Genomic DNA, 21249 nt, shown 5'->3' on the forward strand with positions numbered 1-21249 from the left:
GATAAAATGTTCTATTTCTCAGATAATAGTCATTAAAAATAATGTATATATACAGTGTATATATACAGTAATAGCTGTGCTTAGTCCACAAAAATGAAATAAACCAATCAAAATTAGTTACTTGTGCTGCTTCAATAAAGCAGTCCCCGTATTTTTAAGGTCAGATATACATATCTGATTGTGACTGTATATATGATGTGTACACAGGAATCTCTTATATATACTAAATAACATCTATGCTGTAAGAATAAAGCCTGATGTGTAGCTGTGTCACTAATAGAGATGGTCAACGAGATGGAAATAATTCTGCATTGATGCTGATTTATGCAAATGTATGCACTCCCTTTGCTGATGAAATCAAATAATATGATATGTAATTAAAATTTGGTTTGGTGACTACAAATTAAAGGGTAACTGAGACGGATGAAAAGTAAAGTTTTTACATACCTGGGGCTTCCTCCAGCCCCCTTCAGGCTAATCAGTCCCTCGCTGTCCTCCACCACCCGGATCTTCTGCTATGAGTCCTGGTAATTCAGCCAGTCAGCGCTGTCCGGCCGCATGCCACTCCCACAGCCAGGAACATTCTGCACCTGCGCAATAGTGCTGCACAGGTGTAGTATGCTCCTGGCGGCGGAGTGTGTGCATGCGCACTACGCCCGACTGGCTCAAGTACCTGGACTCATAGCAGAAGATCCAGGTGGTGGAGGAGGACAACGAGGGACTGATTATCCTGAAGGCGGCTGGAGGAAGCCCCAGGTATGTATAAAACTTTAATTTCATCTGTCTCAGGTTTACTTTGTTACACAGTAGTACTATACTCTACATATGCACTCCCCACAGAGCTGCAGGGAATCCACTGAGAATGCTGTGCACATTGAACACAGAGGTGTTGTCTGTTTACAATCTCCTCATTCCCCTGCAGAGTACCTGCACATCATTCTTACATGTACCCACACTTACATTGCCTAGGGCCTGATAGATGTTCTTTGTTCCGGTTTGTACCTTTTACAAGTACTCTTACCAAGGACTAGTTTTAGTCTAAAGGGAATAAATATAGTAGTCTACATATCCTTCTCACTTCAGTTGTCTTGTAAAATTCCTAAGCGTTGGCAGTTAAGAGACGAATTTCATGTTACATACTTTTAATCAACAAAATTGTAATATGCAAATTAGAGGAGTCGGAGTCGGTGGAATCCTAAACTGAGGAGTCGGAGTCGGTGGATTTTTGGACCGACTCCACAGCCCTGGTTGTAGGCTCCACCCACTTTCCTAAGTATTAATCCCAGTCATCCAGTAATCAACTGTGTCAAGTTTGAGAACCCTGCCAATAACAGAATGACTGAAATCAATCTAACAAATCTGATTGGCTCCATCCCCTTTAGTGAATTTGGACCCCAGTCACTCAATGACTGTTCTAGGTTTGAGGCCTCTGCCATTAACAATGTAAGAATGGTAGCAATGTAAATATTCCCCTTGAAAATCAATAGATTAATTTTGATTGGCTGTTGTAGGCTCCACCCGCATTTCTGAATATCAATCCCAGTCTCCCAGTGACCAACTGTGTCAAGTTTGAGAACCCTACCATTTACAGTATAAGAATGGCTGCAGTTTATATTTTCCCATGTAAAAAGTATGTTGTTTTTGGCTCCGCCCACTATTTCTAACCCTGACATACAGTCACTCAATGACTAAGTTTATGAGTTTTGGTGTCCTTGGCATCAATAAGCTGCAATTTCCCACTGAAATTAAACAAATCTGATTGGCTGCTTGTGGCCTGCCCCCTTTTCAGAATTTAAACCCCAGTCTCCCAGTGACTGACTGTACCAGATTTGAGGCCTCTGCCATTAAGAGTGTATGAAGGGCAACAATGTAAATAATACCCTTGAAAATCAATCAATCCCAGTCACTCATTGACCAAGTGTGCAAAGTTTGAGAACCCTGCCATTAACAGTGTAAGAATGGCTGCAGTTTATATTTTCCCATGTAAAGAATGTAGTTGTTGGCATCGCCTACTTTTTCTAACCTTGACATACAATCACTCCATTACCAAGTTTATGAGCTTTGGGGTCCTTGGTATCAATTTGTATATTCCCATTGAAATTAAACAAATCTAATTGGCTGTTTGTAGCTTCGCCCCTTTCTGAATTTGAACTCCAGTTACCCAGTGACCAACTGTACCAGGTTTGAGGCACCCGCTATTCACAGTGTAAGAATGGCAGCAATTTAAATACTCCCCTTGAAAATCAATAGGTGAAATTTGATTGGCTGTTGTAGGCTTCACCCATTTCCCTGAATATTAATTCTAGTCACCCAGTGACCAACTGTGCAAAGTTTGACAACCCTGCCATTAACCTCCCTGGCGGTCTATTAAGATCGCCAGGGCGGCTGCGGGAGGTTTTTTTTTTAATAAAAAAAAAACTGTTTCATGCAGCCAACTGAAAGTTGGCTGCATGAAAGCCCACTAGAGGGCGCTCCGGAGGCGTTCTTCCGATCGCCTCCAGCGCCCAGAATAAACAAGGAAGGCCGCAATGAGCAGCCTTCCTTGTTTTGCTTACATCGTCGCCATAGCGACGAGCGGAGTGACGTCATTCACGTCAGCCGCCTCCGATCCAGCCCTTAGCGCTGGCCGGAACTTTTTGTTCCGGCTGCGCAGGGCTCGGGCGGCTGGGGGGACCCTCTTTCGCCGCTGCTCGCGGGGGATCGCCGCAGAGCGGCGGCGATCAGGCAGCACACGCGGCTGGCAAAGTGCCGGCTGCGTGTGCTGCTTTTTATTTCGCTCAAATCGGCCCAGCAGGGCCTGAGCGGCGACCTCCGGCGGTGATGGACGTGTATAGTCGTCCATACCGCTGAGGAGGTTAACAGTGTAAGAATGGATGCAGTTTATATTTTCCCAGCGAAATTAGTTTTTTGCTCCACCCACTTTTTGAAACCTCGACACACAGACACCCAATGACCAAGTTTGTGAGCTTTCAGGTTCCTGGCATCAAACATGTGTGAATGGAAGCAGTTTATCCATCAAGGAAATCTGATTGGCTGTTTGTGGCCCCGCCCCTGTAGTAAACTTGGACCCCAGTCACCCAATGACCAACTGTAGCAAGCTTGAAGCCTCTGCCATTAACAGTGTAAGAATGGCAGAAGTTTTAATATTCCCCTTAAAAATGAATAGGTGAATTTTAATTGGCTGTTGTAGGCTCCACCCATTTTCTTGAATCTTAATCTCATTCACCAAGTGGCCAAGTGTGGCAAGTTTGAGAACCCTGCGATTAACAGTCTAAGAATGGCTGCAGTTTACATTTTTCCATTAAAATGAATGGCTGAAATTTGGCTGTTTTATGCTCCGCCCACTTTTCCTGGATTTCTAACCTCGGCCACCAAGTGACCAACTGTGCCAAGTGTGGGGAACTCTTGCTTGATTACTGTGAGAATGGCAGCTTTTTTCATTTTTTCTATTGACATGAATGGGTGAAATCTGATTTGCGGTTTGTAGCTCCGCCCACGTGTGCAGGGGGGACGCGAGACCCCCAGAACATATCATCCCAGGTAGTAAGGAATCTGTATACCTAGTTTCGTTGAAATCGGTGAAGTCGTTTTCGAGTGATCGCGGCACTTGCACACACACACACACACATACATACACACATACACATGATTTTATATATATAGATTTGGTTAAGAATATGTTATTGATATTGTAAAAGAAGGCCGCGACCAACAAAAAGGAGTTCCTGCAAGGAGTAGCAAAGAGTGCAAATTGCCAATGGAATAAAGGAAAAGATTGCAGCAAAAAAGGGATTGCTTTTATGTAGAGGAGCGACGCAAGGATGGCCGAGGAGGAGACAGCCTAACAGCCTAAATGCATTGAGCAGGCTACGGCCTGCTTCAGAAGAGGCATTCATAAGCTACTCGCTCCACTCTCCTGTCTTCCTCGTGCCTCTTGAATTATATGCCGTTGGCGCCGGCTGCCGGGACTATAAGACAACTGTCGGGTAATGTGTCCGCAATGAATATCAATCCGCGGCTTGCATTGGAACTCTCCAAGCTGAAAGAGTGGGGAAGGATCTGCAAGCAAGGAGTCAGAGTCGAGGAGTCAACAGTGTTCTCCCCACAATTTATTCCAGCCGAGTGGCATGAAAAAGTAGCCGGGTGGGGCGAGATGTGAGAATGCAGGACCGGCGCTTCTCTGCACAACTCTGCTTACAGCAGAGGAGGAGTTGAGCCGATGACAGCCGGGTGCTCACCAACACTAGCCAGGTGGAGCACCCAGCTAAAAAGAGCCTGGGGAGAAAACTGATGAATGTCTTTCAATGCAAGGAAAGCATCTGTGCTCCCCTTAAACGCAGATAAAGAATTTTCCATAACTACTTCCTGTGGTAATACATTGCACATTGGTAATACATTTTAATCACTCTTACTGTAAAGGACTCTTTTCTAAAATAAATGGCTAAAACTTTTTTCCTCGAAGCGCAGATCATGCCCCCTAGTCCTTTGCACAAGCCTAGGGACAAAAAGCTCACCTGCCAAGGTTTTATATTGCCCTCGATTTTGTTTCTCGTCTCTGCACCTGAAGTCCGTATTTCAGATGCATCCTTACTAGAGAGTTAAACTGGGGCAGTATTCTGCTAGCATCCCGAGTTTTTATTTCTCTTTTAATGCATCTCAAAATTTTATTCGCTTTAGCTGCAGCGGCTTGGCATTGAATACGATTATTTAACTTGTCAACGAGAACTTTTACTTTACTACATAGGGGCTTGTAACTATGGACCGGACAAAAGAAAAACAAAACAGAAAAATAACACCTATGTTTCAAAATAATATATTGTCGCCGTACATTGTGATAGGGACATAATTCAAACAGTTCAATAATCGTGTCAACTGGGCAAATAAAATGTGTCCTTTTTATCCACAGGAAAACGTTTAATTTTAAAACTATAGAGGCCGAAATAATTTTTTTTTTTGTATCCATTATTTTCTTATTTTTCATATTAAAACACATTTAGAATAAAATAATTCTTAGCAAAATGTACTACCCACAGAAAGCCTAATTGGTGGCGGAAAAAATGAGGTATAGATCATTTTCTTGTGATAAGTAGTAATAAAGTTATTAGGGAATAAACGGGAGGAGCACTGACGGGTGAAAATTGCTCTGGTCCGTTAGGGTAAAAACCCTTGGGGGTGAACTGGTATACTGTTGCTAATCTATTAGAGCAGAGAGGAAGTTGTGAGTTCAGGTCCACTTTAAGCTGTCCGTACAATACCTTCTTACTTGAATTCCTATTTAATGTGAAATGGCAGCGCATTTAATCCAATTAAAAAATGACAACTGCCTATAGAAAACTATACCGGTCTAGCTGAAGAGACGCGTTCTTAGTTCCTCTCCTCTGTGATTAAACAAGCTTTCTTAAGCTTCAGTAGAGGCTTTTGCTTATAGAAATCCTCTTTTTTTCCACCTGTGTCTGTATTGAAAGCATTGAATCATTTAGAGACATGGCGCAGCACAATACTCTCACCACAATGGTATATTCATCCATTAAGTACACACAGTGAATAGGATTGTACAGCACAAGCTCGGCCACTCTCTCCCTCTTTCTCTGAAGGCAAAGGTACGAGCTTGTCTACCATCCTTGACACTTATTCTATCCTTCTCCGCGGTTTGAGGCACGATACGCCTTCATCGAGGTTCCATTTCACTTCTATACACGGCCTTAACTTCCCATTGTGCTAAATGTACCAGGCAAGATAATCATTTTTTATTATTATTATTACTATGCACTTGTAGAGCACATTTCTCTCAGCAGACTATACTGAACAATTCACACGACTCACGGAACGTTCCTATTGCACTCCAGAGCTAACTTTTTTTTTGGGGGGGGGGGGGGGGGGGGGAATGTAACCTATTATTATTATTATTATTTTATTATTATTTAGTATTTCTATAGCACTGACATCTTCTGCAGCGCTGTACAGAATATATAGTCTTGTCACTAAACTGTCCCTCAGAGGGGCTCTCAATCTGATCCCTACCATAGTCCTATGTCTATGTATGCTTCATGTATTGTATGTATCGTAATCTAGGACCAATTTAGCTAAAAAAAAGGAGGCCGCGGCTATCCTCCTCTCCTTTAAAAGGAGCATGTGGGACCTATTTTGAGGGTATCCTCCGTCTGACCCAGCCACTTTCCTGCACCTTACTACCCGGCTAAGTAGCTCCTTTGTTTTGCACTGGATTACTGCACCGTCTATATGGGCTGCTCCTGACTTTTCACACTAGACCTTCTACTGTGTAAATGACAGTTTCAATAGCACTGTTTGCACTTTAATATTTATTTATATTTTTATAGAACTTTTGCACATCCATGGTTTTGGAGCACATAACTTATTGTTGATTGATGTTTTCACAAGTGTTTTCATGTTTAAGTGAGTGATTTATCAATTTGTACTTGTTCTTCACAGTCACTTTATAGCTCTTTTGCACAGTTCCCTTGCACAGATACATACTGAACCCGGGTTCACCCATGATGGGGGCTCATTATCTGAACCCCTCACGGGATACATTATTACCTAGGATAAAGGTTATATTACTAATGATTATTGTATCTTGCAGGCAGGGGCATAACTAGAAGTCACCGCGCCCCCCTGCAAGAATTTGAGCGGGCCCCCCCACCCCACCCTGGGGCCCGCTCTTGGCCATTTGGGGGGGGAGGGGGGAGGAGGGGTTGCAGCATGAGGGGAGAGCTTTGCACATCAGTGGGGAGGGGGGGGGGGGGCAGCAGCAGCAGCAGCTAAAATTACCTCCATTCACCACCGGAGGTCTCTGATCTGCAAGGGCTTCTCATTACTTCCTGTTTTAACAGGAAGTAATGTGAAGCCCTTGCAGATCGGCAACCTCCGTGGTGAATGGAGGTAGTTTTAGCTGCTGCCGCCGCCGCTGCTTACACTTAGATAGATGCAGGAGGGGGAGCGCAGAGGGGAAAGCCTGAGGTGATGTGCAAAGCTCGCCCCTCATGCTGCGACCCCTCCTGCCCCCCCCAAACGGCCCTGAGCGGGGGCAGGGGCTGCTTCCCCTATTGTTACGCCAGTGCTTGCAGGTTTACATGATCATATTATTACAATCTGGCTAGGTCATTATTGATATCAGTGTGTTTGTGTGTGTGTTTTTTAGATGATTCTAAACTGTTTGTGCTGTGTTGGTAATGTTGGATATCTATGAAATAAAGTTATGATTTTTCTAAGTTGATATTTTTGTCTTGAGTGGTGCTTTTGTAAGGGGTTTCTGTTCTTTTCCCCTTTTTTTTAGCATTATATGTATAACCCCAGCACACTCACCAGTGCAGGTGTTGCGGACAAATATTGTAAGTCTAGGGCCAATTTAGGGGGAAGCCAATTAACTTGTATGTATGTTTTTGGGATGTGAGAGGAAACCGGAGTACCCGGAGGAAACCCACACAGACACGGGGGAGAACATACAAACTCCATGCCGATAGTGCTCTGGCTGGGATTTGAAGCGGGTACCCAGCGTTGCAAGGCAACAGAACTAACCACTACGCCACTGTGCTGCTCACTTGTCTTGCAGCGCTGGGTCTCTGGTTCAAATCCCAGCAAGGGCACTATCTGCAAGGAGTTTGTATGTTCTCCCCGTGTCTGCGTGTGTTTCCTCCGGGCACTCCGGTTTCCTCCCACATCACAACTACCATCTACGTGTTTACTATTTACCTGCATCAGTGTTTTACTTAAGCTAACATCTGAAAATATGCCTGAAAAAGGGGACTAGATCTTAAAAAGCTTGCCATTAACCATTTCAGCCCGCGGGGATTTTTCACCTTATGCATCAGAGCAATTTTCACCTCCCATTTATTCGCTAATAACTTTATCACTACTTAACATAATTTATTGATCTATATCTTGTTTTTTCCGCCACTAATTAGACTTGTTTTTGGTGGTACATTTTCCTAAGAATTATTTTTTATAAATGCATTTTAACAGGATTAATAAGAAAAAAAAATTCATTATTTCTCTGTTTTCGTCCATTATAGCTTCAAAATAATCCACGGTACCATAATTAAAACCTATGTATTTTATTTGCCCGTTTGTCTCGGTTATGACACCATTTAAATTTTGTCCCTATCACAATGTATGGCGCCAATATTGTATTTGTAAATAAAGGTACATTTTTTCCGTTTTGCGTCCATCACTATTTACAAGCTTATCATTTAAAAAATGTTCGTAGTATACCCCCTTCAAATGCATATTTAAAAAGTTCAGACCCTTAGGTAACTATTTGTTGTTTTTTTTTGTTTTGTTTTTTTTTCCATTAAAAATTTTATTTGGGTAATATTTTGGTGTGGGAAATAAACAGTTAATTTTTAATGTTATTATATGTGTAAATTGTAATGTAAAAAATATGTAGATGTAGTTTTACTATTTGGCCACAAGATGGCCACCTTGAGTTTTTTTCCTCCTCCTTGTGCTTCTCGCTAACCGGAAGCACAAGTGGGATGCGGAAAATTTTACGGGCAGAAAGACTGAAGCCCCTTGTAAGAGCGCTTTGGTTTTTCTGCTGGGGAGACGGATCGGTGATTGGGAACCATGTTCCCGTTCACTGATCCCAGGGCTACCAGGGGCGCGATCGCCCTCGGGAGCGTGCCGAAGAGCGGCACCGCAGCAGAGCAGCCGCCTGGACATGAGGCTCACGTCCGGGCGGCAGAAATGGTTAAAGGGTATTACTTTTACAAGACTTAGGTTTTTTTACCTATGTAATTTGTTTGGCTAACACGGTACAGAAACATTTCTACTACTCCCACATCCCAAAAACATACAGATACTTTCATTGGCTTTCCTCCCTGGGCTACAATACATACACTAGACTACGTTACATATAAACATATGACTATGGTAGGGATTAGATTGTGAGCCCCTCTAAGGGACCAATTACCATACGTTGTTATGGGTAGAGACGGGGGGACAGCTGTGATAGGCTCACGGCTGTCCCAAGTACAGCACTGTATGTCTAACAGTCTCCTAGCGATCGCTGCTGGGAGACTCAAGCGGGGATGTGCGCGCGCGATCCCCAGCAAAACACTGCCCCGGGACTTTACGCCAATTGGCGTGAGGCGGTCTTTAGGTAGTTAACCCTCCTAGCGGTTTATCAAAATCCGCCAGGGGGCAGCAAAGCCATTTTAAAAATTTAAATTTTTTTTCCATGTAGCGAGGCGATCGGAGATCAGGGGATCCCGTTCAAAGAACGAGATCTCCTGGAGGGCTTCCCCCGTCGCCATGGCGACGGGCGGGATGACGTCATCGACGCCGTGACGTGAAAGGGGACTCCGATCCACCCCACAGCGCTGCCTAGGGGGGGGGGGCGGCCGCGGCGCAACAAATGGCAGCGGATCGGCGGGTAGCGGCGGCTATCGCATTGCACACGCAGCTAGCAAAGTGCTAGCTGCGTGTAGCAAAAAAAAAAATTATGCAAATCGACCCAGCGGGGCCTGAGCGGTGCCTTCCGGCGGCATAGCCTGAGCTCAGCTCGGGCTTACTGCCAGGAAAGTTAAAGGGAACATCCGCGGTAAAATAAAAAAAATAATAATCCAAATCCACTTACCTGGGGCTTCCTCCAGCCCGTGGCAGGCAGGACATGCCCTCGACGCCGCTCCGCAGGCTCCCGGTGGCGCCCGACCTGGCCAGGCTGGCTGCCAGGTCGGGCTCTTCTGCGCTCCAACGTGCGCCTCAAGAGGGCGCGCTGACGTCATCGGACGTCCTCCGGGCTGCACTGCGCAGACGCAGTAGTTCTGCGCCTGCGCAGTACAGCCCGGAGGACGTCCGATGAAGTCAGCGCGCCCACGTGAGGCACATTTTGGAGCGCAGAAGAGCCCGACCTGGCAGCCGGCCTGGCCAGGTCGGGTCGGCTACCGAAGAACACCGGGAGCCTGCGGAGCGGCGCCGAGGGCACGTCCTGCCTGCCACGGGCTGGAGGAAGCCCCAGGTAAGTGGATTTGGATTTTTTTTTTTTTTAACTGTGTGAACCTTCCCTTTAACATTCCCTGTGTTCACCTTTGTGCTGATCAACCCATCTTGCTCCTTCTCTGCAGTGTACTGTTGCCCTTTTATTAACTCTGACATCAGACAATGAAGCTAGTATTGCCCCTCTCCCTGGCCCTCTGTCTGTCCTCCTCGGTCAGTGTGCCCGGCCTGCGCCGGCAGACATGACGTTGGTTGGAGCTGTGTGTCCTGGCTGTGAACTGGTTGAAGTGATGGATGGATTCATGCACTGTTTGGTCAGCATCTGGTTATCAGATAGTTCCCAAAAGCTGCCATTATCCATCTGCCCCTCGACGGCTGCCTGCTGCCACGCTATATCCAGGATCTTGGGAGCCGACCATTAACACAGCCCATGTGCGGCTCTTGGACGCGGCGCTCCTGCATCCCCCGTGAGCAGATCTCGGCGTAAGAGGCCTTGTCACATGTAATGTGCTCTGATCTGCCTTACCACAGCCCTTACATCTTTTATTTATATCTTTAATCACTATCATTTTTTTATTGAATGGAACATTTGTAGAGTAGTACAATATATAGTGTTTAATCAGTGCATTGGGTAGTTTGAGGTTTAACCACTTTGCATCCAGACCTTGTTTCCCCCTTATGGACCAGAGCAGTTTTGAAATTTTAGCTATGTCCCTATTTAATCAGCAATAACTTTACCCCTACTTATGACACCTAAATGAAATATATATTGGCAGTGGCTGGATAGTGTGCTGGTTAAGCTTGTCTCCCATGCCTTTGACATGGGAGACCAGGGTTCCTGGCTAGGGTCAGTACCTATTTGGTAAGGAGTTCAAGGCAAGACTTCCTAACACTGCAGGGTGGCCTCCTGAGCGCGTCCCAGTGGCTGCTGGTTTTGAGCGCTTTGAGTCTGACAGGAGAAAAGCACTATACAAATGTTCACATTATTATTATTATTATTATTTGTATTATTATTATTGTTTTCTTCAAGACAAACTAGACTTTCATTGTATGGCTTTTTTCTCCCCTTGAGAGCCTTTTCACAGTGGGGCGTTTCGCTGCATCAAATTGATGCACTGCTACTGCACTCCAAAGCAAACCTATGGGGGAAAAGACATTACCTGTGGTGCGGTCGGAGGGAAGTCCTCGAACTGGCACGTCTCCAAAACTACGTTTCCACGCGGCTTCTGTGGCGATCTGCATCGGCCCGAAAGTCATGTTAGTCTATGGCGACGCAGGGATTTTATAAACACTTTCGGCTCAGTTTGTGATGATGTGACGCGCATATACGTTCTGTGCTTGTAAATGAAGACGTTGTTTGCTTATCATGTCAAAATTTCATTAACATTTTTGCTTGTCTTGCAAAGTTCTCTTAAAGAACAAGCGACACCCATGCTAACCTAGAAATAAAAAACACATATATAAGTAGATAAATACTACTTCTACTTACATATCAGATGTATTGTGTTATCCACGTAATGATTCCTGGGAATTTTATAAAGGAAAAGCAGAAAATCCTATTCTAGGCAGTGGCCATCTTGCCAAGCTAATGCTGACATCATATCCTCCCTGACTCTTGTTTTCCCCCCTCCCTTCTCTTGCTCATTGTGTATTCATTAGCTGCCCTCCTCCCAGAGTCTTCAGACACTCCCATTGAGGTGTATACTAACAACTGCACTGTCTTTTTTTATTTTTTTTTATTTACACATCCAATCACTGAGTCACCTCAGCCTTGCTTGTAAACACAAGTAATCAGAGGGTGTTTCTGATAAGCAGCTATGCAGGGAAATAAATGGAAGAGGAGGGAGGAATGTATTATAGATAAAAGGAACTCCTAGCATTCAACTCTTTAGCACTGTTTGGCACTAGGGCCAGTGCTCCTAAAGTATGTGATAACTCCAAACCGGCAGAAAAAGTTTAGCAAGTTTTGCATGCAGGATTAGCATCTTTATCACTTAATACACTCAGACCAGTTGCTGTTGAAATTTGATTTTTATGGTGACAATACTGCTTTAAAGTGTACCTGAGACAAATAAAAAAAAAATACATAGAATCAGAATCTTTTAGTTCGCCAAGCACGACTGGGTCGTGCCCGGAATTGGTTTTGGCAGGTACAGGGCCTGGGCAGCGGATGTCATGGTTATGGTTCAGGTATGATGTAGGCAGATCTGTACACTGGCCTGGGCAGCGGAGGTCATGGTTATGGTTCAGGTATGATGTAGGCAGATCTGTACACTGGCCTGGGCAGCGGAGGTCATGGTTATGGTTCAGGTATGATGTAGGCAGATCTGCACACTGGCCTGGGCTGCGGAGGTCATGGCTACGGTCCAGGTATGATGTAGGCAGATCTGTACACTGGCCTGGGCAGCGGAGGTCATGGTTATGGTTCAGGTATGATGTAGGCAGATCTGTACACTGGCCTGGGCAGCGGAGGTCATGGCTATGGTTCAGGTATGATGTAGACAGATCTGTACACTGGCCGGGGCAGCGGAGGTCATGGCTATGGTTCAGGTATGATGTAGGCAGATCTGTACACTGACCTGGGCAGTGGAAGTCATGGCTATGATTCAGGTACAATGTAGGCAGATCTGCACACTGGCCTGGGCTGCGGAGGTCATGGCTACGGTCCAGGTATGATGTAGGCAGATCTGTACACTGGCCGGGGCAGCGGAGGTCATGGCTATGGTTCAGGTATGATGTAGGCAGATCTGTACACTGGCCTGGGCAGCGGAGGTCATGGCTATGGTTCAGGTATGATGTAGACAGATCTGTACACTGGCCTGGGCAGTGGAGGTCATGGCCATGGTTCAGGTATGATGTAGACAGATCTGTACACTGGCCTGGGCAGTGGAGGTCATGGCCATGGTTCAGGTATGATGTAGGCAGATCTGTACACTGGCCGGGGCAGCGGAGGTCATGGCCATGGTTCAGGTATGATGTAGGCAGATCTGTACACTGGCCTGGGCAGTGGAGGTCATGGCCATGGTTCAGGTATGATGTAGGCAGATCTGTACACTGGCCTGGGCAGCGGAGGTCATGGCCATGGTTCAGGTATGATGTAGGCAGATTTGTACACTGGCCGGGGCAGTGGAGGTCATGGCCATGGTTCAGGTATGATGTAGGCAGATCTGTACACTGGCCTGGGCATCGGAGGTCATGGCTATGGTTCAGGTATGATGTAGGCAGATCTGTACACTGGCCTGGGCAGTGGAGTTCATGGCTATGGTTCAGGTATGATGTAGGCAGATCTGTACACTGGCCTGGGCAGTGGAGGTCATGGTTATGGTTCAGGTATGATGTAGGCAGATCTGTACACTGGCCTGGGCAGTGGAGGTCATGGCTATGGTTCAGGTATGATGTAGGCAGATCTGTACACTGGCCTGGGCAGCGGAGGTCATGGCCATGGTTGATGTATAATGTAGGCAGATCTGTACACTGGCCTGGGCAGCGGAAGTCATGGCTATGGTTCACTTATGATGTAGGCAGATCTGTACACTGGCCTGGGCAGTGGAGGTCATGGCTATGGTTCAGGTATGATGTAGGCAGATCTGTACACTGGCCGGGGCAGCGGAGGTCATGGCTATGGTTCAGGTATGATGTAGGCAGATCTGTATACTGGCCTGGGCAGTGGAGGTCATGGCTATGGTTCAGGTATGATGGAGGCAGATCTGTGCACTGGCCTGGGCTGCGGAGGTCATGGCTATGGTTCAGGTATGATGTAGGCAGATCTGTACACTGGCCTGGGCAGCGGAGGTCATGGTTATGGTTCAGGTATGATGTAAGCAGATCTGTACACTGGCCTGGACAGTGAAGGTCATGGCTATGGTCCAGGTATGATGTAGGCAGATCTGTACACTGGCCTGGGCAGCGGAGGTCATGGTTATGGTTTAGGTATGATGTAGGCAGATCTGTACACTGGTCGGGGCAGCGGAGGTCATGGCTATGGTTCACTTATGATGGAGGCAGATCTGTGCACTGGCCTGGGCAGCGGAGGTCATGGCCATGGTTCAGGTATAATGTAGGGAGATCTGTACACTAGCCTGGGCAGTGGAGGTCATGGCTATGGTTCAGGTATGATTTAGGCAGATCTGTACACTGAGCTGGGCAGTGGAGGTCATGGCCATGGTTCAGGTATGATGTAGGCAGATCTGTACACTGGCCTGGGCAGCGGAGGTCATGGCTATGGTTCAGGTATAATATAGGCAGATCTGTACACTGGAATAAAACACTTCAGCGCAGGCTCACTTATGTCCACCACCGAGAACACCATAAAAACAGATGCGCTTACCAGATCCTTACAGACCTTAACTACAGGGTCTGTAATAAAGCTTTATGAGGTCAGCAGCAGGTGTCTTCACAGCCGGCCTCCTCTCCAGTTTGGACAGAATAACTCAAATCATCATATGCAGTGTTTCACCAAAATTAGAGGCATGCAAAAAAACAATGCACATCTAAGCGTATCTGTAGCAATTTTAATGTAGCGCAGTAAAAAACAGCATAAAAAGTTTTAAAAGGGGTCACTCACATCAGGGTCCTTGTTACAGGGACCCACAGAGAAGACAGCACATAAATCATGGGACGTCGTCCAGCCACACGTCCGCCTCACTCGACCGGTTTCACTATTAAAGTTTCCTCAGGAGCAGATCTGTACACTGGCCTGGGCAGTGGAGGTCATGGCCATGGTTCAGGTATAATGTAGGCAGATCTGTACACTGGCCTGGGTAGTGGAGGTCATGGTTATGGTTCAGGTATGATGTAGGCAGATCTGTACACTGGCCTGGGCAGTGGAGGTCATGGCCATGGTTCAGGTATGATGTAGGCAGATCTGTACACTGGCCTGGACAGTGGAGGTCATGGTTATGGTTCAGGTATGATGAAGGCTGATCTGTACACTGGCCTGGGCAGTGGAGGTGACGGTGTGTGCGGGGGTAATAGTCGATGCTTGTGTTGCACCGGTTCACCTGTAAATAGTTGTATCTTATTTCTGTGCAGGGGAGGCCAGTCCGACACGCCGGGAGGCGGTGAAGAAGAAGACGGCTGAATATCTGATGCGCGCTGAAACCATCTCCAGCTTGTGTCTCAAACCCACCCTGGAGGAAAAGAGGCCCAATGCGGTGAGTTACCCCCATCACTTTCCTCTGTCTTAGCCAAGAGAAGGACATTTATCAATTCCAAGTACACCCGAACTGGACACAAAAAGCAGATTTTTACTCAACTGGGGCTTCTTCCAGGCCCTCCCGTAGTCTTACAGGTCCCTCGGTTTTCTTCAGAGACCCTCCATTGTGCTGCTGCCCCTTTGAAAGGTCTGCGACGAGAAATCCTGTCAGGGTGGAACATGCGCATAAGCGTGCAACTGGAGTCCTCGTTGCAGATTTTTTGGAGGAGGTCAGCACTACAGAGGAAACCAAGGGACCTGAAAGACCAAGGGGGGCTGAAAGTAGCCCCAGGTAAGTAAAATAAAAATCACAATGAAACACTGCCGTGATCTCAGTTATCAGTGAATTCCTATAGAATTCTTAACCACCTGAGCGGTATAGACCAGCTCAGCTCATCCATACCGCCGCAGGGGATCGCATTGCCCCGGGTGGGGTTTTTTTAAAATAAAAACTTGGCTAGTTACATGTGTCCCCGATCGCCACCGGCACCCTCTGATCCCCCCGATCACCGCCCTTATACATACCTCCCCCGGTACCTGCAATGGCGCTGCCACTCCAATAGCTTCCAAGCGTCGCTATGGGGAGGATTGCGATTGCGCATGACGTCAGACGTCATGTCCGATCATCGCCATAGCGACGACAGAAGCTGTTTGGGGAAGTTGCGGTTCTCACGGGACCGCGGCTAGGTAAATATAGCCAGCAGCGATCGGGGTATCTGAGTGGTGCCTGGGGACTTGGGGCACATGTGTAGCTAGCCTTGTGCTAGCTACACTATTTAAAACAAATTTAAAACAAAAATTTCCCTCCCGTGGACGCGTGGCCGCAACAATTGGACGACAGGGAGGTTAATCTCTGAATCTCCACAGAATTATTTCATGCTACTTACACAACATACAATTTTCTATTAGATTTATCTGTCAGATCGATTTTTTTCCAACATGTCCGATTTTAGTTTCGATCGATTTTCCGATCGGTTTCCGTTCACTTTTATGGAAATCGAACGGAAAATTGATCGAAATTAAGATCAGACATGTTGGAAAAGAAAAACGATCTGGCAGGTAAATCTAACAGAAAATTGTATGGTGTGTACCTAGCATAACTCAGTGAAGCTTGGTTCACAGCGGGGCCAGATCACAAGTGGCCAGCTTGCACTGTGTCCATAGACTGAGGACTCTGAGGACCAGTGTCTGCTCCCGGCACTGTGACCATAGGCTGACCTCTGAGGACCGGTGTATGCTCCCGGGACTGTGACCGTAGGCTGACCTCTGAGGACCAGTGTCTGCTCCCGGCACTGTGACCATCGGCTGACCTCTGAGGACCGGTGTATGCTCCCGGGACTGTGACCGTAGGCTGACCTCTGAGGACCAGTGTCTGCTCCCGGCACTGTGACCATAGGCTGACCTCTGAGGACCGGTGTCTGCTCCCAGCAGTGTGACCATAGGCTTACCTATGAGGACCAGTGTGCTCCCGCCACTGTGACCATATGCTGACCTCTGAGGGCTGGTGTGCTCTCGGCACTATGACCATAGGCTGACCTCTGAGGACCGGTCTGCTTCCGGCACTGTGACCATAGGCTGACCTCTGAGGACCGATCTGCTCCCGGCACTGTGACCGTAGGCTGACCTCTGAGAACCGGTGTGCTCCCGGCACTGTGACCATAGGCTGACCTCTGAGGGCCGGTGTGCTCCCGGCACTATAACCATAGGCTGACCTCTGAGGACCGGTGTCTGCTCCTCTCACTGTGACCATAGGCTGAACTCTGAGGATCGGTGTCTGCTACCACTGATGTGACCATAGGCTGACCTCTGAGGACCGGTGTCTGCTCCCGGCACTGTGACTATAGGCTGACCTCTGAGGAGCGGTGTCTGCTCCCAGCACTGTGACCATAGGCTGACCTCTGAGGACCAGTGTCTGCTCCCGGCACAATGACCATAGGCTGACCTCTGAGGAACAGTGTATGCTCCCGGCACTTTGACCATAGGCTGACCTCTGAGGGCCGGTGTCTGCTTCTGGCACTGTAACTATAGGCTGACCTCTGAGGACCGGTGTCTGCTCCTGGCACTGTGACCATAGGCTGACCTCTGAGGATCGGTGTCTGCTACCACTGATGTGACCATAGGCTGACCTCTGAGGACCGGTATCTGCTCCCAGCAGTGTGACCATAGGCTGACCTCTGAGAACCGGTGTGCTCCCGGCACTTTGACCATAGGCTGACCTCTGAAGGCCGGTGTCTGCTTCTGGCACTGTGACTATAGGCTGACCTCTGAGGACCGGTGTCTGCTCCCAGCACTGTGACTATAGGCTGACCTCTGAGGACCGGTGTCTGCTCCCGTCACTGTGACCATAGGCTGACCTCTGAGGACCAGTGTCTGCTCCCGTCACCGTGACCATAGGCTGACCTCTGAGGACCGGTGTCTGCCCCGGCACTGTGACCATAGGCTGACCTCTGAGGACCGGTGTCTGCCCCGGCACTGTGACCATAGGCTGACCCCTGAGGACCGGTGTCTGCTTCCGGCATTGTGACCATAGGCTGACTCCTGAGGACCGGTGTCTGCTCCCGGCACTGTGACCATAGGCTGACCTCTGAGGAGCGGTGTCTGCTTCCGGCATTGTGACCATAGGCTGACCTCTGAGGACCGGTGTCTGCTTCCGGCACTGTGACCATAGGCTGACCCCTGAGGACCGGTGTCTGCTTCCGGCATTGTGACCATAGGCTGACCCCTGAGGACCAGTGTCTGCTCCCAGCACTGTGACCATAGGCTGACCCCTGAGGACCGGTGTCTGCTCCCGGCACTGTGACCATAGGCTGACCTCTGAGGAGCGGTGTCTGCTTCCGGCATTGTGACCATAGGCGGACCTCTGAGGACCGGTGTCTGCTTCCGGCACTGTGACCATAGGCTGACCCCTGAGGACCGGTGTCTGCTTCCGGCATTGTGACCATAGGCTGACCTCTGAGGACCAGTGTCTGCTCCCGGCACTGTGACCGTAGGCTGACCTCTGAGGACCAGTGTCTGCTTCCGGCATTGTGACCATAGGCTGACCTCTGAGGACCAGTGTCTGCTCCCAGCACTGTGACCGTAGGCTGACCTCTGAGGACCAGTGTCTGCTCCCGGCACTGTGACCATAGGCTGACCTCTGAGGACCGGTGTCTGCTCCCAGCACTGTGACCGTAGGCTGACCTCTGAGGACCAGTGTCTGCTCCCGGCACTGTGACCATAGGCTGACCTCTGATGATCAGTGTCTGCTCCCAGCAGTGTGACCATAGGCTGACCTCTGAGGGCCGGTGTGCTCCTGGCACTATAACCATAGGCTGACCTCTGATGATCAGTGTCTGCTCCCGTCACTGTGACCATAGGCTGACCTCTGAGGAGCGGTAAACGTAGGCTGAGTTTTTAGCTTTGGCAAAGTTCTCCTCCGGTAGAAAGTATCTTTTGATTTTCACACAATAAAATGCAGCTTCATGAATGCACATTATGGTTTGGTCAAGCTTTACAGATTAAAGCAACTGTATATGTGACTTCCAGACCTGTTAGGTGTTGTTTAATTGACTGCTCTGCTGTTGTGTGGTTTGATTTTTACGTCTTCTCTCAGGCGCAGGTTGTGTCATTTTCTATGTTTATTTCCTTTACTGCTGCACCTGTGCTCATTCCCAGTGATGTACCTACACAATGTGCCCAGACCGCATTCACTGTGGACAGGAGCTGAGCCCTTCTCTACTATCTACTGTATAGCCACAACGGTTTTTTTTCCTGTTTTCCTCTTCTTTCTTTTGTTGCTCAGGCTTTCTCTCCTTTGTTTCATTTTCCTTTATCCCTCTTTTCTTTCTTTCTTTCTTTCTTTCTTTCTTTCTTTCTTTCTTTCTTTCTTTCTTTCTTTCTTTCTTTCTTCTCTCTCTCTCTCTCTCTCTCTCTCTCTCTCTCTCTCTCTCTCTCTCTCTCTCTCTCTCTCTCTCTCTCTCTCTCTCTCTCTCTCTCTCTCCTCTTCTTTTTCTCTCCTTCTTTTTCTCTCCTCTCCTTTCTTCTCTCTCCCTCTCCCCCCTTGTTCCTCTTTCTCGCTTTCTCTTTTTCATTCCCTCTCTTCTCTCTCTCTCCTCTCTTCTCTCTCTCTCACACACCTCTCTCTCGCGCGCTTTCTGTTTTTCATACCTCTCTCTCTCTCTCTCTTCTCCTCTCTCTCTCCCTCTCCCTCTCTCTCTCCCCCCTCCCTCTCTTTTTCTCTCTCTCTCCCCCTCCCTCTCTCTTTCTCTCTCCCCCTCCCTCTCTCTTTCTCTCTCCCCCTCCCTCTCTCTCTCCCCCTCCCTCTCTCTCTCCCCCTCCCTCTCTTTCTCTCTCTCTCTCTCTCTCTCCCCCTCCCTCTCTCTTTCTCTCTCCCCCTCCCTCTCTCTTTCTCTCTCTCTCCTGACCTCACCCCCATCCCCACTCCTGCAGCATATTCACCATGTTGGGTCCCTGAGTCAACTGTTGCCCTCCTCCTAAACCTCCCCCCTCAACTTTACTCTGCCCCCCGGGGCCCCTGTACCATTTTTCCAGTCCATGCGCTCTCATCTTCATCCTTGCAGGGCCGCCTCTTCTTTGTGACCTGGCATATGTTATTGCATAGGGACCCACGACGGGGGGCCCAGCAGAACTTAGGGGGGCCCTGGGGCAATTGCCCCCTTTGCCTCTATGGTAGCGCCGGCCCTGTCGGTAATGCTAGGTGCACTATTAATGCAGTGCGTGCTACGCTGTCAGCATTAGTAAGGGTTAAATTGCCATTGGCGAACTTACCAGGGACTAGTGAATCAGGGCAATAGATACTTGTACTATAGGGCAGTATCCCTTTAAACATGAGCAGCAGGGCTTTTCAGATCTGAATTTAGCTGTACTTGAAACCAGTTAGCGCATGTTCTGCTATTAATCACGGCCATATCGGCTATAGCCAAATCGGCACTGACTGCCTGACTTTCCTTTTAAAGGCGACTTTTTTTTTTTTTTTTTTTAATGAAAATGCAGACCATGCTTTTCGCAGCATTTCGGCTATAGCTGGTTCGATAGCTGTGAATACTGAAACGCACGCTATCCAAGTTCCAGGAAGGCCAAAGCAAAAGCCGAGTGTAAATGTTTTGACAATTTATGCAGCTTGGAAATAGACGAATCAAATGCAGCCACCCGTTGCCTTTGATTGGCCCAATTCCTATCTGCCTAAATTTCCATAAAAGTCACCTAAAATTTGCATCAAGTTGGATTGGCACATGGGATACGTACAAATCCAACGTGATGCAAATTTTTGGGCTACTTTTGTGAAAATGTAACCACGTTAGATTTGGACCAATCAAAGGCAACGGGTGCTGCGTTTGATTGACCATTATTAGTAAAAAATAAAAAAAAAATAAGAATCCCCCAAAATCCCCAATTTCCTAAAATAGTCCAGCTTCAGGGGCTTGCACTCAATATTACTGCACCCATATTCTACAAACTTCTTCACACGGATGCACTTTACCTCACATCATCCCTTTTGATAACTCCATTTCAGAGCCTACGTGTTTTTCTATTTTCCATGATATTGTTTTCCTATTCCACCCCTCCATCCTCTTAATTTATTTACTCGCAACTTCGTAATTAGAGAGAGCCACATAAAACGTCATCTTTCATCTCAGCCCTGTGATTTATGATAAATTTAGTTTCCTTCGGCCTGGCATTTGCTCCAGCAGGCGGCCTTCCTTCAAGTACCATGCTGATTGATGTCTCATCTTTGATATGTTCCATTAGCCTCCAGGAGCAGAGAGTTCAAGGCCCTCTTGGAACCTGAGGAGCCCTGCCGAGGAACTGAAGGCCTTCAGAGTCCTTGGGGTGATTGACAAGGTAATTCTTCAGCATCTCTTGGAGAGTTCAGTCATAAATCGACCGCATGCTGACTCGCTTGTCTTTGAAGCCCAGGATCTTAAGGATATGAAACAAAAGGGGAAAATGACTCAAATGCATCTGCACTTTTAAAATAACAAAAGCAACGGAAGGAGGGGAATGAAAAAAAAAAAGAGAGAAGAGAAGCTTTATGTAAGCAATTCATGTAAGATTGTGCAGAAATCTATTTGAGGTGGAGGTCGGGGTATGTTTCTCTTGTT

General features: G+C 47.6%; 1 protein-coding gene across 3 annotated transcripts in view; it reads left to right on the plus strand.

Annotated features, from left to right (window-relative positions):
- RPS6KC1 (ribosomal protein S6 kinase C1) overlaps window positions 1-21249 on the plus strand; it is a 224987-nt gene that overhangs the window by 83053 nt on the left and 120685 nt on the right. For all 3 annotated transcript variants that reach the window (XM_068232950.1, XM_068232949.1, XM_068232951.1), the window contains 2 exons: window positions 14986-15107; window positions 20897-20989. In XM_068232950.1, the coding sequence (XP_068089051.1) occupies window positions 14986-15107; window positions 20897-20989 (215 nt within the window). The remainder of the gene's footprint in view (window positions 1-14985; window positions 15108-20896; window positions 20990-21249) is intronic.

The sequence above is a fragment of the Hyperolius riggenbachi genome, chromosome 4, assembly GCF_040937935.1.
Source record: "Hyperolius riggenbachi isolate aHypRig1 chromosome 4, aHypRig1.pri, whole genome shotgun sequence".
NCBI classification, from domain to species: Eukaryota; Metazoa; Chordata; class Amphibia; order Anura; family Hyperoliidae; genus Hyperolius; species Hyperolius riggenbachi.